Below are 24,098 nucleotides of genomic sequence, written 5' to 3'. Positions count from 1 at the left end.
TGTTATTTTATTGGCACCAACCTTGGCAACTGGTAAATGTGATGTTGTGCTGCAGAGACACTGAATTCATTGAAATATCTTATGTAAGGATGATAAAAACGACACCTAAGCAATGAAACCACTAATTGGGCATTGTAAAATAGTGGTAACCATAATGTCTTTTCTCTTCTCCTACCCCAACATTCAGTTCTTCATTTCAGTAACTCTGATGGGCATCCTGACTCTGATCAGCGCTACGATGGAACCTCCAAAGCGACTCCCAGATTTATTTCCACTAGCTGTCTCTGTTGTATCCTGCTTGCACTTTCTCTTTTTCTTACTGTATTTTAACATCATTGCAATGTGGGAATCAAAAGATGGCCGAAACCAGAAAAAAATAAGTTAGTTAGAAGTGCCAGCTTGGAAAACTAATGGCTCTTATTGGGGGCACACCATTAATATTTCCATAGACCTTTGTCTTAAAGTGTTCTATAATGGAGTGTAATTTTTTTTTGTAATTTCATGTATTTTCTAAGAAAACCCAGATGAAAATATTTACATGTCAATATGTGCTGTTTCACAAGAGATTTGTGCTTACTGCGCTTTTCTGCGCAGTAAAAAAGAGGCAGAACACTTGACAACTCATTCAAAATAAATCTTGAAAATAAGAAGCATCTTAGCAATCTGTGCGAGTTTATTTTAAACAGATATAACACCCAAATAATTTAATAATGTTATGAGTGAATTGGTTTAATGAACTTCCCAAAATAAAACATGTTGAAGTTACTGATTGTATGTTACAGTAATCACTCATGACTATTGCTACTAAATGCTGTCTCTTACAGTATATTTGATTACATACAATAAACTTCCTTATACTAAATTTCAGTATCCTCTCTATTACATGCTTAAAATCATCAAAGTTAGTAATCATGATTCAGTGTCATGGTTCATGCTTTCCTGACAGTCTCATTTCAGTATTAACCTCTGTAGTATTTGAAGGCCCTAACAAGAGTTATGGCTAATATTTTTCATATATCAACACGTAAACCTGGAGATCTACACACACACACACACACATCAGGATAGTGTCATGATGGTTCAGATGTTGGATTAGGAGTAGGAAACCTGGGTTCTAGTCCTCCCTTAGGCCCAGAAGCTGGTTGGGTAATTTTGGGCCAGTCACGCTTTCTCTTCCTTTGGAAAGCTGAAAAACATCTATCTACCAGTGTGCTGGACTAGCACGGTAGATTATGTAGAGTATGGTCCATAGCCTTTAATGAAGAGGCCTTTGTCCTTCAGTAGACTGAGAGAGAAAGAGAACCTCAGTTCAGCACTAAAACAAGAATGCTTAATTAATAGATCACTGAGAGAAGCTCAAATCAGGCTGCAAAATCAGGTTGTTTTGTAAATCCTCTTGTAATGGACTTGACTTTTCATGGTGTGGCTGATTGAAGGGGTCTTTGGAATACAAGGCTCTAACAAAAAAATTGTTTCTTTGATTTTTTTTTATTATCTTACAAGTTCTGACTAATGGAACACTTAAAATAATTTTGCATTTCTGTTATATATGCATATCCTCAATAGAGATGCAAGTAAGTAAATCTTCTTAGCCAAAGATCCATGTTCAGTTGAGCTTGGGTATCATTCTCTCTTTCTCTTCCCTTTTTCTTATTGTATAGGTATGTATGTATGCTTGCTTGTTTGTTAGCTTGCCCTAGGCTTTAGATCATAATTCTCGGATGTATGTAAACTTGTAAGTTCTGAGGAAATGGATAGGGTTCTCTGACATCAGCTCCACCACCTGTAGTCTGGATCCCTAGCATTTCTAATTGGTAAAAGTGACCAGGTAACTGATTAGGGGCTGGGTTGAGGTACAGTAACGGAAAATGCATATTTGCAGTGGTTCTCTTCCTTCCTAAAGGGTTAGTTTCATTTAGTAGTGGTAGGAGGGAGATATTGTTTTAATGGTGCCGTAGGGCTTGATGGTCTACCTCTGTTTAACACCTGCATGAAGCCACAGAGTGAAGTATCATCAGTCTGCACATGGTAGTCCACTTACTGTATATCTTGACCCCAGGCCAAATAGATGATGTCATCAAAGTGTTATTCTGATGCCTGGAGACTGCTAGGAACTGGATGGGGAGGAACAGCCTCAATTCCAGCAAGACAAAATAGCTTTAGTTTCAGTATTTATCCAATTGCAGAGAAATTTCTTCTTTAGTTCTGGGCAGGGTCACGCTCCCCTGTATGGAACTATCCCATAATTTGGGAACCCTCCTTGACTCACAGCTCTGTTTGATGAGGGGTGCCAGTCGTGGTTAGAAAGGCACTTATACAGCTCCATCTGGTGCCCCAGTTGTGACTCATCCTAGAGTGGGAGAATTTCTAAAATCACTTCTGGCTTGCACTATTGCAATGTGGTCTTCATGGGGTGTCCTTGAAAAGAAGCTATAAACTGGTCCAGAATGCAGAGGCTCAAGTAGTATTGACTATCCAGTAAGATCTGATACAGCGGGCTCTCTTTATTCCTTTTCTCAGGAAAGGTAATTAACAGGGATCAGGGAACCAAGACTTCTTGATGGCTGGCATCTTTCTGTGGAACAGATTTCCTCTGGGTATCCAAGTGGCACCTATGCTATTGTTTTTTTAGGAAACCAGTTAAAACTTGGTTGTTCCAGAAAGCCTTGGGGGTTGAGAAATTTGTTATTTCCTCTAGCATTGGAGTGTTCGATTAATCTAATTGATATGTGTATATATGCTTGTTTTTTTTATTATTGTAACATCGATATTTTTCTTTTAATTGGATTTCTGCATGTTGGATACTTAGCCTGCTCAGAGGCATCAATGATGAGTATACCTGTTATTAAAAGTAAAGTTGCCACAGATCAAGTGTACTTAAATGCATTAAATTAAAGCAAATTTGTATGATCCACCATGAAGGATGCCTTATGTAAATGGGCCAGTCATGCAAGACTGATTTTCACTGATGTCCCAGATCCATTCTCAGCCTGTACTAGCAATTCAAGCACTATTCCAAGGATTGCCAGACCCCAGGTTTGAGTTGGGAAGCTGGACTACAGCATAGAGGAGCCTAGCCCAGATCTTGCCTTGCTGCCTAGTTTTTATCCACAAACAAAGGCTTTTAGTTTAGGCGGATGCATGTTATAGTACTTCAGAAGAGTATGTAGATGGGCATATATTGATAATCTCGTCATTCTGCCCAAGTACTTATTTTGGTTAATTTCTTCAGGGTAGGAAAGTGTGCACAGCAAGCACTTTTGGTGACAAAGTACTAGTGTCATGTTTCTATTATCTATTATCCTATTCTATCCTTTTCCTCATGCAGTAATCAGAGATCAACAGCAAGTATTCTTCAGCATAGAAAAACATTAGTTTTATGTGTATTTGTCCTTCTGATGGCCTTCAATACAGTGAGAGTTATCTGATATACCTTATGTAGAAAAATGAAATGGTTCTTAACATACCCAGCTATTATTGAAAAGGGGAAAAGCTTAGAACTGGTAACCATGATGCTTTACTAGACTAAGGTTGAAATCCTTTGGAAACCTGTACGGAAGTAAATTCCACCAAAATCAGTTAGACTTAACTTGTAATTAAGCATATTTAGAGTTAGCTATGATGTATACTAAAGTTCTGTCACAACTTAAAGGATGTAATACATTAAACTCCTTGAAATTATGTTGTCATAAATGATTAGCAATTACCTTTTATGAATAATCCCCCTTTCCTGCTTTTAAAACTATGATCAACCTCGTCCTTCAGTGCATATTTTGATATACATACATTTCAGTAGAAAACTATCTTCTTAACACTGAAATGTCAAAATGAAAACAACTGGTAACTGAAAAATTATTAAATAAAAGTGCTACTGTATTAAAATAAAACTTTCTTGTTATAATTTATCAGATTTATATCTTGCTTTTCCTCAGGAACCCAATGTGCCTCCTCCCATTTTTCCCTACAACCACCTTGTGAAATGGGTTGAGCTGAGAGTGTGATTGGCCCAAGGTTATTCAGTGAACTTTCACGGCTGAGGTCATACTTGAACCCACTCCTAGTCCAACACCAGAATCACTACACTAAACTACACTAATTCATACAATTTGAAACTTGAAAAGTCATACAGGTGATGACTTTCTCCAACCATGCCAATATGGTACAGAATAGTCTATACAAGCAGAAGGCACTTTCTACTTTTTGGTTGGTGTTTTTTTTTTTTTCCTTTTATGCTGTTTCTATAGTGCCTTGTCATGAGTGGCTGTTCAAGAAGCATAAACAGCTGCAGCATGAAGGGAAAAAGGGCTACAATAAAGAATGGTTTATGTACAAAGAGCAAATGCAAATTTAAAGCACCAGTCTCCTATAGGGCTGATATCTCTGTGGTTGGCAGACAGCTACCAATCATGTCAGTATCAAACCTGTATGGAGGAATTATGTAGTCTTGGCTTTTCTCCTGAATATATAGGCTGGTTAACCCTTATGGAGGCCAAATCAATGGTAAAGCATTCACCCATGCTCATGAATTTTATCACCCAATGTTAGACTGCTACAAGCCCTCTATTGCAGTGTATTTACAACCCTGAGTAAGTATAGATGGGCTTTTTGTAAAGCTTGTTTTAATGCTTTTCTGATTTCATGAAATTCCTTATCCTCAGCGACTTTGCCTCTCTGGCTCTAGAGATACACATCATATTATGGTGTCCCTTATATGGTATCCTGAGATGCGCTTTCCTCTTCCCAATTATTTCCAAATGTGAGGGTCATACAGATAAACGTTATGTTCATTTTTTTAAAAGAGATGTTAACTCTTCACTCCCATTCCAGGTTGCCAAACACCTTTATTAGGCTATACAACTACACAAAACATTTGACTTAGATGTGTTCCTCTATTGTTTTATGATAATTGTTGGTAATAGGTTTTCTGTAGCAATCTATTTTCTTTCTCTTATTTGTAAGAGACAGACCATAATAAAGACCGTAATATAGTAAATTTCAAATTTCCAGTCTGCTATACTTAAACTATTAAGCTATCAGTAATTTGGAAAAGCATGTTTTTATAAAGCAAAAAAAATTTCTTCGCTTTCATTCAAAATAATCTGTCTTGAAAAATATTGTTCTAATATGCAGACTGAAATGTGAAATTATTTGTGAGTCCCAATGCATATATGGGTAGTCCTCACTTACCAACAGTAACTGGGAGTGGGAACTCTGTCACTAAGAGATGCAGTCATAAGGCACGATGTCACATGACCATGCCAACTTACAACGGCAGTTCCAGTTGCTGTTGTTCGGTGAATCTGATGCGGTCACTATGTCCTGCAGTCATGTGATCACTATTTGCAACCTCCTGCCAGCTTCCCCATTGACTTTGCTTGTCAGAAGCTGGTAGTGAAGGTTGCAAATGGCGATCACATAATTGCAAGCCGGTTGCAAAGCACCTGAATTGCAATCACATGACCGTGGGGATGTTGCGATGGCTGCAACTACGAGGACCCATCGTAAGTACCCCTCATTCAGTGCCGCTGTAACTTTGGTCACTGAACAAGTGGACATTAAGTATATATGACCTGTATATTAGAACTAGTTTAATTCATTTTTATACCTGCAGGTACTATTTCACAAAAATACTTAATTTTTACAGGACTGAGTTTTAATGTATTTAGTAGTTAACGTTCAAACAACACAAAATAGATACTAACAATTAAAAACTGAACTTCACTGGGAAGCCAACATTGCTAAAATGGCAGTTACAAATATAATGTTTGGAACTCATAAGTCTTTATTAGCAAATGAATGGTTATATCCAAAGATAAATGACACATTTGTTTGAATTTGTGTGTGCTGATAAGATAAACAATGTGCTGTAAGTTGGCAAGGGATCTTCATTGTTTGTGGTAAAATTGGCAGGCCATCAGAGACAGCATGGAGCATATAATTACTGTGAAATTTGCAGTTTGTTTGAAGGCCTGGGAAATAGCATCCATCTCTGAGAGTAGTCCTTCTTCCTAAATGTAGTGAAAAGCTCAATGCAGCATTTTACCAATATATAGCAAGTTTTCTTACTTTTAACTATACAAAAGGAATACAATTTGTGCCATTACATATTTGCATAAAAAGCTATTGCAAAGTGTATTATTTACATTGAGATTAACTGGTTGTACAGATTGTAAAGTTTAAATTAGATGCAAGAAACTGTATCTAGATGTGCACCTGCCTAGTAGACTGAGCAATCCTTAGCTGGTATTTGCTGGAGAGATAGATTTACAGGCGTTTTTTTTAACCTTTTAAGTAGGATCAGGCAGTTGTAGAATCTTGCAACCGAGCTTATTCATCAGATAAGGCCTCTGTGGGTTTTAAAAAAAAGGTTAAAATAACAGGAAATAGCACCAATGTTACACAGTTTACTACTGTCATTTACAATTAAAAGACACACATACAAGCACACACAAACCATGGAAAATAAAATATCCTGTTTTCCTTGAAGTGTGATAATGTATATAAGTTACAATACAAATGCTCGCTATTATTTTAGTTTATGATTTAAAATGGGAGCACAGCCAAATGTCTTAATATTTCAAGAGAATAAAGATGACAATGTTTCATACAATACTGTTATTTTCATGCTGATTATTTGGTCTATGTAGCAAATAAATAAATAAATAAATAAATGCTCTTACTTAATTGTTCTGGTAATTGGCAAGTTACAGGTACTAAGAACCAGCAACAACACTTCAGTGTTGGAAAGTCTGGATTCTGAAACATGCATTATAAATTACTATAATACATACATATACAGATGAAAAATGTCACATGTATTGAGTTTGTCTCTTCAGTGACTTCAGAAAATTACTTTTTTTTTTTTTTTTTACAATAAATGGAAGTTATTTTTCTAGTAATTATGCAGTCTGCTGACTAATACAAACTGAAAGGTTATGAGATACAGTGAGAACATGCACTCATGTTCTCACTGTATCTGCAGCTGCTGCTGTTGGGGGGCCACAGAGTCAACTGTCAGCCCGTTGAGATAGACTAGGTCAGGAAACAGATAACACACGATCTACTGGAACTCTATCGTTGTCAGGTATACAGTGGTGCTTCAAAGTTTATGAACCCTTCTGAATTTTCAATATTTCTCCAGAAAAATGCCCGTTGTTCTCTTATTGGAAAATACTTTGGCTATCTCTGGAGAAGCTGCTTGCCAAGGATGAAAAAGCTTTAGTAGTCCCACTTCATACTTGAACCACATACCAGCTGAAATTCTTCAGTAATGAGCAAGCATTTGTGTTAGCCTGTGCGATCTGAGAGCAAAAGGAAGTATAATCATATTAACAATCCCTTCCTCTGTGAAGAAAACTCCTGGTTGCAGACATGACCTTGAAAGAAGAAAGGAAGATGGCTGCATGAGCCACTCAGCAGATACTCCACTTCATTCCAGCAGACAGGGTCCTGCTCCATCTAGGATTCTCATTGGTGGACCCACATATACTATCCTCATGCTTGGTATATCATCGAGGAGAAAAGAGATTTCATCTGTTGGCTTGAATAGTAACATTGAACACTCTTTTCTGCACTACCTGAGCAAGAAGATGAGAAGATAGACTCACTTCAGTTTTAGGCAACCAGTGCTCATATCTAACTAGATCTAGCAACTGTTGTGGTTCTGTCTCTTATCTGCTAACCAGCACCCTGAGCAAGACTGTTCTCTGGAGCAGGTTACATTGTGACACTCCATGATTTAGTGGCACCGCTAAGCCATGCTTCCTGAGACAAAACTGCCTCTATGGATTTCTTCTGGAACTGAGAGCTAGCTCATTGGCAGATCCCTGGCAGTCACTTGCCCACTGTCTATCTCTCAAAGCCAATGGGAATGCTGTTTCGTAGACATTAACTCATCTGGGTAACACACACAGCAGGGCATTGACTCACCTGAGAAAGTCATACTGAGATACAGTGGGGCAAAAAAGTATTTAGTCAGCCACCAATTGTGCAAGTTCTCCCACTTAAAAAGATGAGAGAGGCCTGTAATTTTCATCATAGGTATACCTCAACTATGAGAGACAAAATGGGGGAAAAAATCCAGAAAATCACATTGTCTGATTTTTAAAGAATTTATTTGCAAATCATGGTGGAAAATAAGTATTTGGTCACCTACAAACAAGCAAGATGTCTGGCTCTCACAGACCTGTAACTACTTCTTTAAGAGGCTCCTCTGTCTTCCACTCGTTACCTGTAGTAATGGCACCTGTTTGACCTTGTTATCAGTATAAAAGACCCCTGTCCACAACCTCAAACAGTCACACTCCAAACTTCACTATGGCCAAGACCAAAGAGCTGTTGAAGGACACCAGAAACAAAATTGTAGACCTGCACCAGGCTGGGAAGACTGAATCTGCAATAGGCAAGCAGCTTGGTGTGAAGAAATCAACTGTGGGAGCAATAATTAGAAAATGGAAGACATACCAGACCACTGATAATCTCCCTTGATCTGGGGCTCCATGCAAGATCTCACCCTGTGGGGTCAAAATGATCACAAGAACAGTGAGCAAAAATCCCAGAACCACACGGGGGACCTAGTGAATGACCTGCAGAGAGCTGGGACCAAAGTAACAAAGGCTACCATCAGTAACACACTATGCTGCCAGGGGCTCAAATCCTGCAGTACCAGATGTGTCCCCCTGCTTAAGCCAGTATGTGTCTGGGCCCGTCTGAAGTTTGCTAGAGAGCATTTGGATGATCCAGAAGAGGATTGGGAGAATGTCATATGGTCAAATGAAACCAAAGTAGAACGTTTTGGTCTAAACTCAACTCGTTGTGTTTGGAGGAGAGAGAATGCTGAGTTGCATCCAAAGTACACCATACCTACTGTGAAGCATGGGGGTGGAAACATCATGCTTTGGGGCTGTTTTTCTGCAAAGGGACCAGGACCACTGATCTGTGTAAAGGAAAGAATGAATGGGGCCATGTATCGTGAGATTTTGAGTGAACACCTCCTTCCATCAGCAAGGGCATTGAAGATGAAACGTGGCTGGGTCTTTCAGCATGACAATGATCCCAAACACACCGCCCGGGCAACGAAGGAGTGGCTTCATAAGAAGCATTTCAAGGTCCTGGAGTGGCCTAGCCAGTCTCCAGATCTCAACCCCATGGAAAACCTTTGGAGGGAGTTGAAAGTCCATGTTGCCCAGCGACAGCCCCAAAACATCACTGCTCTAGAGGAGATCTGCATGGAGGAATGGACCAAAATACCAGCAACAGTGTGTGAAGACCTTGCGAAGACTTACAGAAAACATTTGACCTCTGTCATTGCCAACAAAGGATCTATAACAAAGTATTGAGATGAACTTTTGATATTGACCAAATACTTATTTTCCACCATGATTTGCAAATAAATTCTTTAAAAATCAGACAATGTAATTTTCTGGATTTTTTCCCCATTTTGTCTCTCATAGTTGAGGTATACCTATGATGAAAATTACAGGCCTCTCATCTTTTTAAGTGGGAGAACCTGCACAATTGGTGGCTGACTAAATTCATTTTTGCCCCACTGTACATTGGTCTAATTCATGTTAGGAATGTGCAAAATGCTCTGATATCAAAATAGTAGCTTCAATAAAATATATTTGTGGTGAGCTGATCTGAACAAAACCTGTTTCGAACAATGTTTCAAATGTTCTGACCATTTTGAGGGCTCTGTCTGGGTTGTTATTCTGTGGCTTATGTTTGAGTTTCTTTTTCCAAAGTTTTTCTCATGAAGCCGATGAGATACAGCAGCAGGGGCAGTCATATCTGCTACTGCTGATTTAGAGTGAATGGAATAATGGAGGAGGGGAGCGTTGAGAGGAAAGCAACAGTTAAGCACATGGCCAAATGGAAGACGACTGCTGCAAACGCCTGTTGGCCTGCTTGGGAAATCTTTTTTTTTTTTTAAATTCTCTTCTGCATGGAAAGTACATATGGATGAACAAGCTACACGTTCCTGTATGCTTATGTGCTATACTGCGTTTTATTTTGCAGGCAAGTAATGCAAAAAGTGTGTGTTGTGTGTTCATACATGCATTACTGTATTTCACACAAGTTACTAATGCTGTTTTGGTTTATTTGTTGAGATCTGGTGTACACCTACATTCTGTGTAGCTTCTGGCATGCTACTAATGTTGGGCTTCAAGGTATTTTTAAGATTGCCAAATCTCTGTCAACTTGTTGAGTGTTTAGTATATATATGCACTTTGTACATGCTCTTGTGCTGTCCTGCTGAGCTTTCAGATTGTATTTAAAAATGCCAAGGATGAAGAATTGTATTGCTTTGGGACTGGCAGCAAATAACCTGTTTTGTGGTGCACTGTTTTGTTGCTCAACTTTCGCTGATTCAGCTCTAAGTATATATGCTTCTTTCATCCATTGAGCATTTCAGAACGCATTTTTCTTGGTAGTTGAACAACCTAAGACAGTATTGTTTGTTGTTTTTCTTTTACTATTGTACTGTTCAATAAAGTTATATTTATTAATACAAGAGTTATAAGCAGCACAGCTGCAGTGCAAACTGATTTTTAACTTTAAAAAAAAATAGAAAACAATTTTCAAATCTGAGGCAAAGAGTACATTTTGGCTGGGCTGCTTCTGCTTGTTCTTTTGTGGAGATAAATGGTGCATCTGCTAACTTTTTTGTGGGGGCATGTTAGATATCCAGCAGCAGCCCACTTCTTCTGGTGGTGCAGGGGTAACAAATAAGGGAGCAATATTTGCTTTGCAGAATGAGAGGGTGAGTAGGCCACTATGCAATTCAGAATCACTCACCTTTCAGTGATGCTTAAGCACAGTGCTGCCACATTAAACTCCAAGATATTAATCAGCCTGGGATGATGCAATACTGATTCGGTATTGTGTGTAAATTTTGTTTAATGATAAGTATGGCCCTGAAAATATTATATACTTAAATGGATGCAACATTATCCCGACTCAGAAAGGAACCACATTCAACTTAATGGACGTTACTTCATGAAAGTTTGTTCTAATTAGTACTGTCTAGCACAACATTATTTTACAAAATTACAAAAGCAAACATTGTTCTGAAATATGACCATCTCATCAAAGCTGAATGAAATCCATTTCTGAAAACAAATGTCAAACTGTACATCTTGAGCGCTCACATAAATGTAGAACCCTCCAATTTGGCAGAAAAAAAAATGTTTGAAATCCTTGGGAACTTCACTTTGATGTCCATCCAAAATTTTAAAAAATTAGAAGTAATATCCTAACAAATATTTACACATACAAATTCAAACACATACAAAAATGGCATTCCCTTTGAACAATGCAAAGATGGAATTAAAACCTATGAATATACAATTGGATTAAATAATGCTTTTTTGATTACATCATATCTGAAGCAGTACAATATCTTTATTGTGAAATATTTTGGGCATTAGAGAATCACCAATTTGCAGAGAGAATAATTATGATCACATTTGAGTTGTTTTTCCATTGATTCCACATTCAATCAAATAAATACCATTGAAACAGGTTTTTCCCCGAATACTGTTAACACTAAAAATTTAACACTCAGAAGTCTATAATTCCTCAGAAAGTTCCCAATACATGATTTTCTTTACTGTATTTTTAAAGCATTAATGCCTCCTCACCTTAGCCAATGAGAGATTTCAGGAACTCAAAGCTATTGACAGGTTGGGGATTCTCTGCAGAACAAGAAAAACTTATGCTTAACATGGTGTTTTAACACACTTAAGACACAAAATACAGCACAATCTAGGTTGCAGTTCTTCCCACTTATTTACTGATTCCAATGGGCCACTATAGAATATAACTTACAATTAAATTCAAATAAATGTAAAGGCTGAAGATTTTTCATCTGAACAGCAGTGGCCAGAATAGATATTTACTTTTTTAGGATTACTGGTGTCCCATAACCTTGAAAAAAGGTTAAAAACCTAAAAAAAAAAAAAGCCCAAAACACTCCCAAACCTAATCCATTCCATTTACTCTGTATTAGTCATTTTGTCATGTTTTTATTATAGTCACCATTTTTTTGTCTCACAAGAAGGTAAATAGTGGGAAGATATTACCTTCTCAAAGATAATACGGGACATTCAACTTCAAGTGGTAATTGTATCTATTGGGTGAAGTCAATAAGAATCTCATCCATATCACAAGAGACCAAAACTCTCTGAAAGTTTACTCTGGATTTTTGCTTTGTTTTTTGCAAGCACATGCAAAGTTTGAGCATTTTAAGCCACACGCAACTCCAAAGTGGATAGTGAAGAGGGATACAGGAAAATGGTCACTTGTCTGCTGATATAAAACCTCTTTTCTTAAATGTGCCAGAATAATTTTTCTCCATAACCCTCAAGCACACTTAAAATCTTTAGTCTATTCATTATGGTTCTTTTATAGTATTTTTATTTAATAAAACCTATTAAGACTACCATACAAATCTCTTTACTTATGCTTTTATCTTTTAACTGATCAATTTTTATATTGCTGACATCTCCTCTTCACCATTTGCTCATTTAAAAATTCATAGTACATGAACTATGTCTCTGGAGAAAATGTCTATAAAATTTGTTACAGCTGGCAAATGTGTATGAGTCAGTGATAGCACATGACTAAATGCTTCACAGAAAATAAAACTTGTTTCTGTAGTAAGCAGAACTGTTTAAATGTTATTTATTTTTATGTTTCAAAGAAAATATATTGTGAAGTGCTGCATTGATTTAATACGCAACATTGTCTGTGTACACGCTGTACAAGGAAAATTTATGAAACCTTTGCACAACTCCTTTAATTGAATTTTCCAAATCTCTCACCACACACAAATAATCAATATCTTCTGCAGAGAAAACCAGTCAGAATTATTACCGACTTTCTTTTCAATTTTGTTGTCATCAGCACATAGAGAGCACCTGGATATTTATAATGCCTGGATAGCAAGTTATTTACACCTCTTTAAATGTAATTGCTATTAATCGCCTCCAGTGTGCCTTCCCACACCCTGTTTTATTTTAAATAACCATTACATGTCTGAAAGAAAAGAAACTGGTATTCTTTTGGAGCGTTTGTAGTCATGTACACTGTACTGATAAAAATTTATAATTTAAATTTTCATTTCACTTGATATTCATATTTCTGTGTTATTGTAAAGCTCACTGAAAGAAAAAAAATTACAACAAATGAGAACGTACAACAGTTGGATCCAGGTTCATGATGCAATGCTGGAAGGCTTGCCTATAAGGAATGCAACTTGATAAGTCAGTGTATGTTTGGGAGTATTTGTCTAGTTGGTTTTGAATATATCTGAAGACACTCAGTTATATATCTTATGTAAATGTGTATCACAGCCAACCAGATGAATAACATTTAATCTACAAAGTATAGAACATTATTGAAACATAGTTTGCTTTCAAAATAGCTAACATTACTGTAATCTATGATGCTACATACCCTGAAAGCTGTATTTTAAAATTAACATCTCAACTACTGCTATGCTAAAGATTAAGACAATCATTTTTTATACAATGAAAAAAGCATTATCCTACAGTATTCAGAGGTCAAAAGAATAATGAAGTACTAACCATTTTTCTTCCTACTAAGTAGCATTTCTCTGCTAGACAGATTAAAATATCAGGTAAAGCAAAAAATGCCACACGAAAATCAATACAGCCCAAACTTAGTTTCTTTACAAAATAGTTTCAAGAGTGGTTCAGTCTTCAAAGGGAAGTAAGACCACAATATTGTACACTCACTTTTCTGAGAGCCTATTGAACTCCAAGGAGTTTACCTCTGAGTAGACATGTATGGGATTGCAATGCAAAGTTTCTGTCTTACAGCGTGCTATTGGAATGTATTTCTGAGAAATAAACCACAGTATTAGCCATACTGAATATACTAGGGATTGCTTTTGAGGATATATGCATAGGATTGGACTCTAAGAATGTATTAAAATTGTAAAAGTATTAAGAAAAATATTGTAACAAAGATAATGCCACAGTGAATGGTATTATTTTATAGGTAATCAAGTTTGATTTGCAAGTGTAAAAAAACCCATCTTTGACAGACAGGCATAAAATGCTGAAAGGTCATTAAACAAGAACATCAAACCCCTCTTATTTTGGCTAAATTTATAAAATGTCTTACTAAGTTACACAGTGATTTACCATGAGCCAGTTTTCCATGAGCCAGATGTGCTGGACTACAACTTCCATTATTTCCAGCCAATGTTATTTTGAATCCCTTACACAGCAAGCTCAGAATATACTTTTTAAATGGAGAAGATAACAGTTTATCAGGCAACTGCTTGCTATGACCTGTAGTCTGCATTCCAAACTTCTCAGCTGATGCAGCACCTGGCTGACCTTGGCTGGACTGGGAAGTCAAGCAGGGTCAGGCCTGGGGAGTATCTGAATGGGAGGCCACCAGAGAATTCCAGGCAATAACCTGTTGTGGGGAAAGGAAACAAACTGACCAAGCGTCTTGGTAGAAAACAAAGGCAAACCACTTCTGTACTGTTGATAAGAAAACTGCATGGATGTGTCCATGTAGTCATTAGGAGTCAAGCTCAAATAGAGGTGTCTTAGTTTTATACCACCATTAATAAAGAGATAAAACTGTTCATTCTGTCCAACATAGGAAAGGAACCCTGAAGCTATGAATGCATATCAGAATGGGGCATGCTACTAAAAAAGTGCCAATGCAAGCTTTCAGCAGTCTATGAGCTGTTGAGTGATCCAGCCTTCAAAACTCTCATTTCTGTCCTGAATCTCTTCTCTCCATACTCATTTTAAATATTAAAGATTACAAAGTAGACAACAGAAGTTGAAGCTGTTTTAAACACAGTGGTGCCATCCATTGCCTGTGCTGCAACAGCCATTGCAGTTTCTTTGAACTGCCACACAATAGAGGAAACCATAACCCTAGTTTTCAATCAAAAAGATCCATCATCATCATCTTCAAACAGGATTGGGACAGACTTCTGCCAAAGCCTGGAGAACATGGCAAGTTAATGTAGGTAGCCCTGAACTAGATGGACCCATGGCATTTTTTTAACACAATGTGTTTGTGGTGCTTTGTCTTGGACACCACAAACACATTGGTAACAGATACTTTTGTTTCCTAATCAACTGGAATTTGCCCAGTGAATAAGTACCGCTTTTTCTATCTGGCACAAGACAGACGCCTCTCCCCAAGTGTTCAAGTACTGTCCAGGACTCAGCAGGATAAAGGTTAATTGTGTTTGGATTCGCTCCTCCAAATGCTGAAACAAAAATTCCCCTTGGAAATATGCAGCGCCCATCCTACACATATACATAGCATGCTTTAGGCAGCAGCAACACAACTAGATTTCATCTCCTGGCAGCTGCTCTCAAGTTTGCTTACATTTTCTTCAAAAAACATTTTGTTTACTGTAAATGCTAGTCATGGGCAAACAATGGTGCTATTTTTTATGCTGCTAATACAAAATGATATGCTAAGATCAACATAATGCTGTCCATTGATGAAGGAATGTTCTGAATTAAGTTGTTTTAAGTAGAGGTTGTTTATGTAAAGTAAATAAATTTCATGCCTCACCATGTGATGATAATGTGACATTCCATCGGTACCAAGCCAAATAATAGTCCAAAGTTCTATGCCCTGAACGTAACTAATTAAAAATAATTATGGAAAACCACATCCAAAAGTAAAAAGCAAAATAAAAGACTATGTTCCTTCTTCAGTTCCCCTTCCTTCTTTGCACAATTATTTTTAACACTCCCATTCTTATCAGGACAGCAAAATAGATTTAATTTAACTACTGTAATGGGGACACTTCATCAAGGCCAATAGCCATTGTTCTGCATGACTTCCATGAATTGGTCCAACCTTTTTTGAAATCAACCTACTCCCATTACAGTCGTTAAAATTAATGATGTTAAAATCTAAAAAAAAATTTTTGTGTTCCACAACCGATTTCATATACCATGCTAAATTCCAGATGTTTTTTTTTTGTTAAATAGACCTTTAGCATTCAAGATGGAAGAAATCATCTCAATTCAACATATTATTAATAGCTGTTCTTGAGCACAAAAAAAGTCAATATTTTGTTTTGTGCTTGTGTTAATTAGTAACCATATTGAAAGGAAGTTTTGAGGAGACTACGGTATTGATAATTAAACTTGGAATTTACTATCATGAGATGTGGTGCTGGGTACCAGGTTGGTTGATTTAAAAAAAAGTTGGACCAATTAATGGAAGTCATGCAGAACAATGGCTATTGGCCTTGATGAAGTGTTCCTGCCTCTGAAGGTCATCTACTGGGAGACTAGTGGGCTTCCTTGTGGAGGTGGTTGGCCACTGTGAGAACAGACTGCTGGACTAGATGGGCCAGGGGAACAATCCAGCAGGCCACTGCTTATGTTCTTCGTTCTTTTCATTAGCTAATGGCCAATTTTTAAAATAACCACTGATTTCAAGACCAGAAGAATTCCATCATGTTAACATTTTAAAACCTCAACTAGCTCCTTTGATCTGCTTTTATCTTCACTGGAATTTGAGGACTGTATCCAGTTTGACTGATTTTTCTGAAATTATAAAATAGTTCATTATTATCCATAGATAATATAGTGGGGGGGGGTGTTTCTCTTGTAGCTATGCTATACTTACTAAATGTTTGCTTGATTTTTTCCCCAATGATCAGGAGAGGGGAAAAAAAAGAAGTTTAGTTCACACATAGCACTATCCTCAAAGCTTGTATGATTTCTCTCTCCATCACTCCTGACCTAAACAATTCAGAGCTGGAAGCCACAATTTGAACTAGTTTTTCAGCTGTGGTTTGAAGCCTGGCTATAATTATAAAATAAGGAAAGTTTTTATGTTATGCTCTTTGTTTAGTGAAAAAGGACATCTTTCTGAATAAAGCTTCAAAGTGGCCCACAATAAATATTAAGAAAATACTGAAAAATAGAAGCATAATCACAGAAAGGAAAATTAAAAGAATACCAGTAATAAAAGTAACCATCCCAAGATAAAGTGATCCATGTAAAAGTGACACAGTGGTAACTCGGTCTGCGATCCAACAGGTGTGGGTGGCTAAAATGACCAGGAGAAATCTCTAAAGTAACTCTTAACTCAGATTTAACTGCCTAATCACCCTTTCACCATTCTGTTCAATATCAGATAAAGACTGTATACTACTGTCTACAACTACAGTGGTACCTCGGGTCACGAACGCTTCTGTTCACGACCAATTCGGGTCACGAACAGCACCGTTCGCAAAATTTTGCTTCCGTTCATGAACGCCGGATTGGGTGACGAACAGGATCCGCGGCCATTTTCCCTGCCGTGACACGTGGTCGTGGTTTCCTGTAGGGAGAGGGACTCTCCCTCCAAGCAATAACCGCCTCCCCACGCGCCTTTCTGTCCTCCACGCCTCAAGCAAGGTTAGTGTTCTCTCTCTTCATACTGTACCGTACTGTACTTTGTGTCATATTTTTGTGGTTTAAAAAAAAATATACATATGGTTCAGAACGGATTAACCGTATTTACAATGAACCTTATGGGAAAATTTGATTCGGGTCGCGACCAGAGTCGTGGAATGAATTAAGTTCGTGACCCAAGGTACCACTGTATATGTAAGATTTATACCAAGGATAAACAACCTTTGGGGCTCTGAAGGCTGTAGCAGCTTCCTGATCACATATTAGGGGCTGCCTTTGCACATCACAGAGCATGAACACCCTTACACAAAAGCCAGCAATGAGAAAGGATTTTTAGTCCTTTCTGTTGTGAATAAATGAGAACCCTCATGGTTTCCCATTCCTCCCGGCAAAGCAACTAGTGATAGAGATGTAGCAAAAGCAGGAAAAGAGAAGCCAAGCCAAACCATCCTTTGAAGGGGTTCTAGATTTTTGCAATCAACTGATTAGTGGCTTGCCTAGAACCTAGAAAGGTTATGAGAACTTCAGCAGGCCACACATATCATCCAGAGGCTTTCAATCTTTGGGCCATGCTCATTCCTGCTTTATATAGCTCGGCTCTCTAATGAACTATACTCCATTCTAAGCTAAGGCACAAACTGCTACTGTGATGGTCTTATCTTTAAAGAAATTTTTATACAGCAATAACTTTTACTAAATGTAATGTTTTGATTAAGAACTGAAAAGTCTACCTTGAAGATTTCTATATACAGACACAAAGCATGTACAAAAGAATGTAGAAAGATGGGGAAAAAAACAAGGAAAGAATGTTATCTGTTCAGCACATGTTAACAAAAAAGAATGAGAAAACACCACTCAACACATCTGACACGAGCAAGCTAAGTCTTCATTGCTGAAATGTCCTTTATTCTGTTTCTTTTAAAAACTAAATCATAACCACAAGGGAAAACTAATCTATTTGATCAAGATGTGTGGCTGCCTGTCTGGCAGCAAGAACACACTGCTGAGCTACAGAGATTTCAGATATCAATAGAAATGCGAAATGACTTGGAGCTCAGGAAAAAGGAAGTATTGCCTTGAGTTTAAGACACAAGATTGGGAGTCAGCCGTCCTCATTTCATTCTTTGCCTGTGAGGACAGACAAGCCACTTATCTTCCTAGCCTTTAACCAAACTTTGTGAAAGAAAACACACATGCTCTTTTCCATATCCTTGTATTTGTCTAAGGTTTTGCTCCTAATTCATATCCATTACTCACATGTATTTAAGTAGTGGGTACAGTGCCAAGAGTAAAGTTAGGCTCACAGCTTATGTAAGGGCATCTCCAAATATTTTTGAAACAACACTATATGGGCAGCTATACTGTTAGTTCACTGCATATGGTGAGATATCCTTTTTCTAGGTGATGGGCTAACCACAGCTTGGGCTCAAGTCTTCCTGTAAACATGATCAGGATAGCAAAAAAGCAGACACACACTTATGCCACAGCAAGCATGATCCCATTAGTCTTGAGGAAGTGGACACGGGTGGATCAATGCCCCTTCTGGCTGGCAAAGACTGCCTGGGAGATACGATATAGTTAGGTCTGGGCGGTGGTGAATGCATTGTTGAGAGAGGGAGCAGTGGTCCACTCCCTCCTCAAGAACCCATGCCTAGACCTGTTTTAGACAACCTTTGCCTTTGCCTAACACTCCTTTTTAAGGAATGTTATTGAGAAGATGGTTGCCTTGCAGCTTCAGAGGCCCCTGGATGAAACTGATTATCTGGTCCCCTTCCAGTTGGGTTTCAGGCTGAGGTATGGAAGTGAGATGGCATTGGACACATTTGTGGATGACCTCTGGAGGGATCAGGATGGGGGTATTGCATCCTTGATCTTCCAGCAGCCTTCAATACCTCCATGGTATCCTTCTGGACTGGCTCCAGGGGTTAGGAGTTGTGGGCACAATATATGCTGGATCTCACCTATACTTCAGGGTCAATTTCAGTCAGTGTTGATGGGGGGGAAGAGGTCTGCCCCACAGCCTCTCTTATGTGGGGTGCTTTAGGGCTCAACTCTCTCTCCACTCTGTTTAACATCCATATGAAACCACTGGGTGAGGTCATTTGACAGCATGGTTGAGGTATCATCAATATGCTGGTGATATTTGGCTATATATCTCCACCTCTGGACAGCCAAGTGATGCTTTGGAGGCTGTTTCAGAGCCTGGAGCCTGTGGGGATTTGGATGGGGATGAGCAGGCTTCAGCTCAATCCCAGCAAAATGGAGAATTAGGGCATTAGAGCCTCCTGGATCTGGTGATTCTCCATCCTTACTTCTGGATGGGATTGCACTACCCCAGACTGAACCTGCATGCAATTTGGGGGTTCTCCTGGATTCATGGCTCCTGTTCAAAGAGCAGGTGGAAGCTGTAGTCAAGGAGACTTTGCACAGCTTCATGTTGTGCACCAATTGTGTACCTTCCTACATCAGGAGGCACTGAGCAGTTATTTATGCTTTGATCACCTCCTGAGTGGATTAGTGCAATGTGCTTTACATGGGGCTGCCATTGAAGAACATCTGGAAGCTTCAATTGGTCCAGAATGCAGTGGCATGGGCAATAATGGATGTGTCTCACTGTGCCCACGTTATACTTTTGCTAGGCAAGCTGCACTGGCTTCCAGTTTGCTTCCAGGTGCAATCCAAGGTGCTGGTTATTGCCCATAAAGCCAAACATGGCTTGGGACCAGAATATTTGAAGGACTGTCTTACTTTATTGTTTCTACCCATCCCAGTAGGTCATGCAGGAGGCGCATTCTCCAAGTCCCAGCTATTAGAGATTGTCATTTAATAGAAGCAAATATGTGTAGCTCAGGGTTGAACTGTGGAGTCCTTGGGGTTCTCTGAGCTTGGTTGTTTTCTTGCAAACAGTTCATTACCCATTTACATTATTACATTACACCCATTACAGTGCACTGAAGATGTTACCTAGCCGGATAATGAAACGTTTGCAAGAAAACAACCAAGCTCAGAGAACCCCAAGGACTCCACAGATTGTCATTTAGCAGGACCCAGGAAGCATGCCTTTTCAGTAACTGCACCTGCCTTCTGGAACACCAATAATGCCTGAGATTCAGCTGGCCCTAACTCTGCTCACTTTTCAGAAAGACTTGAAGACTTGCCTGTTTTTCCAGACATGGGGCCAGAAGAATAATCAAGCCCACACTATTGGAGAATGGTGTTTTCAGGAGCCACTTTGTGTTAGTTGGTTGGAAATTGTATTTTTTTATTTTTTAAATATATATTGCATGTATATTGTATTTTAATTCTTGCTAGCCACCCAGAATTACATTGGTGAGATGGGCAGCCATATAAATTGATATAAATATACAGCGAGAGATAGAGAAATCAAGCCCAACAAAGAGCAACTGAGAAAACTTGATAGATTTAGGATTGACAAAAGATATTGTATTTCAGTTCAGAGAGCCAGTTTGGTGTAGTGGCTAAGGTGCTCAGCTAGAAACCAGGAGACTGAATTCTAGGCCTCCCTTAGACATGGAAGCCAGCTGGGTGACCTTGGGCCAGTCACTCTGTCTCAGCCCAACCCACCTTGACAGGGTTATTGTTGTGGGGAAAATAAGAGATGGGCATATTAGGTATGTATGTTGCCTTGAGTTGATAAAAAATGAAGACAGGATAAATCAAATAAATTTTCCATATACAAAAAGATGACACACAGAAAATGACAAGATTGCCTCAACATATAGGATATGGAATTATGGTTTTAATATGAAAGAAGTCATATTCTGATTGAATGTTCGGAAAATCTTCTTTAGAGTAAGACCTGTTTGTTAAACAATGGAACAAATAACCTTAAGAAGTGGTGGGCTCTCCAGTGCTGGATCTGTTCAAGCAAATAGTCATCTGGAAGGGATGCTTTAATTTCAATTCCTGCACTAACAAGAGATTGGATTTGGTCTAAATAGTCCTTCCAATTTTATGAATCAGTGTAACACATGGTATATTTATGTTTTCAAGCGGGTTTTCTTTTCCCTCCATCTGTCAAACTTAGACAACATTAAGAAGAATCTCTGTGCAAAGAAATGATCAGAAATAGTCCTCAAGACCATGGAAACAGATAATTTATCTCACCAGCTCAGAACCACCTGATTTTAAGCCACTGAAGTGCACAATATGAAACAGAACTATAAGGTGCTTATTTTTAAATAAGATATGCTTAAACCTTCAGGTGGGTCAGCTAAGCAGTGATGTCAGTTATGCATCTCATCTTTTTAAGTGCCTTGCTGAGATTGGACTTCATAAAATAGAGTTCATATGTCTCTGCAATGTGGCAAGGCTGTATTCATAAATGTTTAGTGCTCTCAAGTCCTCCAGTAATAGACATTAGAGAAATATTATCATTATGAAAGCCTTGAGTTGCACCAAGGCTGAAAGATTTGAACTTAAGAAAAGGTGATGTGGGTAAGACAGAAAAGGTACAAAAGTTAAAGCGGGGGGTGGGGGGGAGTCCAGGCATTAACAGAATGTAATCCCTCTCAAATATGTTGCTTGCACAGAAGGTGTGAAGAATACTGAAAACATTGTATGTTCTGGCTCCTATTTGTTGTAAACCTCCCAAAGAACACTGCAAAGAAAGGTAGCTTTTCTTGAAATCAGTGAATTAAAGATACCTGAGTGAAAAACTGCAGCATGTATTTTCTTAAGTGGAGTCAAGTACTAAGTGGGGCTTAATCTGTATTAAAGGCCAAGGCAGGATTCCAGTGGATGAAATAATAAAGAGAATGGAGTTTGTGCAAAGTGCTCCTCACCATAAATGCCCATATCACTTCTTTTGTAGGAAAACTGCACCATCGCCTTAGCATAAGGAGGGGCAGCTGAAGGTGCTCTAGGACCACATGCAGTCTCTAGAGTCTTCATGATTATGATTGCTGAACTACATTTCCTAGGATTTTGTCATGTTATCCACTATTTCGAAGTGGGTAACACAAACACTGTTGTATAAGTCCTAAAATAAAGACAGCAATTTTTTTTTTTTAAAAAAGGAACTTCCCAATGGTGTATATTTGGTTCTTCTACATGGGTTCAACATTATGAAGAAAAAGATTTTGGATTGAAAATAATTTCATAAGAAACAATTCTAAGTAATCAGCATGTTTGGATTCATGAGCAGGACCTCCAGAAAGCACAAAATAGCATCCAAATAGTGGGAGGCTATAAGCACCTGTGCAAAATGTTCCCCAATTTTTCCTCCCTCTCCAGCTCTCTCTCCTACAGTTCCATTGTTTTATGAGGGCCTGATCATCTTCTACAAAAAATATTTTGGAGAATGCAAGGGCTCCACGGGGAAGAATATAATTGTACTTCACTGGATATTATTTATGATCTCTGGATGGCCCTGGTATCTTTTTAAAAAAACTGCTGCAAATTTATGTTAGAAAATAATGACACTTGGCAATCAAAGAAATAAATAAAAAGTCAAGAGCCACTGTAACTGTCAGATTATTGCAGATATAATGCAGACTCAATAAATAATAAATACCAGTGCTCATCCTAGAGGACTAAATCTTCCAAAGATATAAGAATTACCACATTTCATGCAAACTGGATTTCATGCAGCTCATTCAAAGACATAATAGGTTGCAAAACCCAATGCCATGCAGTAAATTCTATCATTTTATTATGTGCAGGCAAAGCCACAATGCAAATTGAAATTGTCCCTGATTTCTTGATCCTCTAAAGTTTCCCACCCAAGGCTTCCAATGAATTTGCAGATATATAACAAACAAACAAACAAATATTTCACTTGTGGGGTCACTTTGTGATGCCCTACAGTAGTTGCCTTCCCACCAGCCAATAATCCCTGTAAGAAAGACAAACCCAGCTTCCTTAATGTGGTCTCTTCAATTGTGTTGGACTTCAACTTTGCCACTCCATACCACACGTTGATGGGAGTTGATGGAGAGAGTGCCAGTTGGGGAAGCTTGTAATAACTGATTATAGTGAAAAATGGGAATGCAGTTTTTGAAGTTCATTAGCGGTATCTTTCCTTCCTATCCACCCAGTCTCACTCTGGGTGACTATGTACCTGCTTAGAGAAAACTGGGTCTGCTATCTCTGTTTCAGTTGCTCTCAATCACTAAGAAAAGATGCCCACATCACAAGGAGCTGCAGATTCTCCTTCACCTTGATAGTCAGAGGGGGAAGAAGTATGAAAATAAACATATTCAACGTCTCATTTGGAGTTTTAAAAATGAAACAGCTGCCCAATATATGTAGCCTCTTGCCGTTTGATAAACGGCAAAGTAATTAATACCAAACACAGCTTTTCAGACCACATCAGTTCAGTTAGACCCTTAAATGTGACAATAGAAACAGACTTTTGTCTTTATATAATAGCTTAAGTGCTTGAGGAAGGGAAGAAAGTGACATTATCCTGCAAGAAGTGGGGGGGGGGATGATGCCTTGTGAAACAGCGGGTCAAGAAATGGAATCCTCTGATAAGTTAGTCATCAAAGCAAATGTTACACAATATTAAGGAATAAAAACTTCACCTTGGGCAGAAAGTCTTACAGCATTCCATTTTTGCAGCTTTCTTTTTCTGACTTGCTCAACTAAAGAAGAAATAATATTTAGATATTATGAAATCTCTACTCATGTGATTCCAATGTATAAAAA

The 24,098-nt window shown here is 38.3% G+C and overlaps 2 protein-coding genes across 6 annotated transcripts in view; one reads left to right on the top strand and one right to left on the bottom strand.

Moving 5' to 3' along the window:
• Positions 1 to 6,374, top strand: part of ALG6 (ALG6 alpha-1,3-glucosyltransferase) — a 36,892-nt gene extending 30,518 nt beyond the window's left edge. Inside the window, exon 15 of the mRNA XM_088153316.1 lies at positions 188 to 6,374. Within this exon, the coding sequence (XP_088009442.1) occupies positions 188 to 385 (198 nt within the window). The 3' untranslated portion in view covers positions 386 to 6,374. The remainder of the gene's footprint in view (positions 1 to 187) is intronic.
• The window catches only part of ITGB3BP (integrin subunit beta 3 binding protein), a 43,050-nt gene continuing 24,714 nt past the window's right edge, over positions 5,763 to 24,098 (bottom strand). The window contains exons 7-10 of one of the 5 annotated variants that reach the window (XR_015798348.1): positions 23,975 to 24,034; positions 11,643 to 11,696; positions 6,681 to 7,577; positions 5,763 to 6,347 (exon numbers count right to left, since the gene is read on the bottom strand). Coding sequence is in view for 3 of the 5 variants with exons in the window: in XM_025170673.2 (XP_025026441.1) it covers positions 11,644 to 11,696; positions 23,975 to 24,034 (113 nt within the window). In the remaining 2 variants the exon portion in view is untranslated. Of the gene's footprint in view, positions 7,578 to 11,642; positions 11,697 to 23,974; positions 24,035 to 24,098 lie in introns of all 5 variants that reach the window. The other 4 variants (XR_003085383.2, XM_025170673.2, XM_088153315.1 and 1 more) reach the window with 4 other exon arrangements.

The sequence above is a fragment of the Python bivittatus genome, unplaced genomic scaffold (assembly GCF_059951505.1).
Source record: "Python bivittatus isolate LINGU-HERP-01145 unplaced genomic scaffold, Pbiv_v1 ctg000700_np1212, whole genome shotgun sequence".
In the NCBI taxonomy this organism is placed as follows: domain Eukaryota; kingdom Metazoa; phylum Chordata; class Lepidosauria; order Squamata; family Pythonidae; genus Python; species Python bivittatus.
This window is presented reverse-complemented; position numbering and strand designations above follow the sequence as displayed.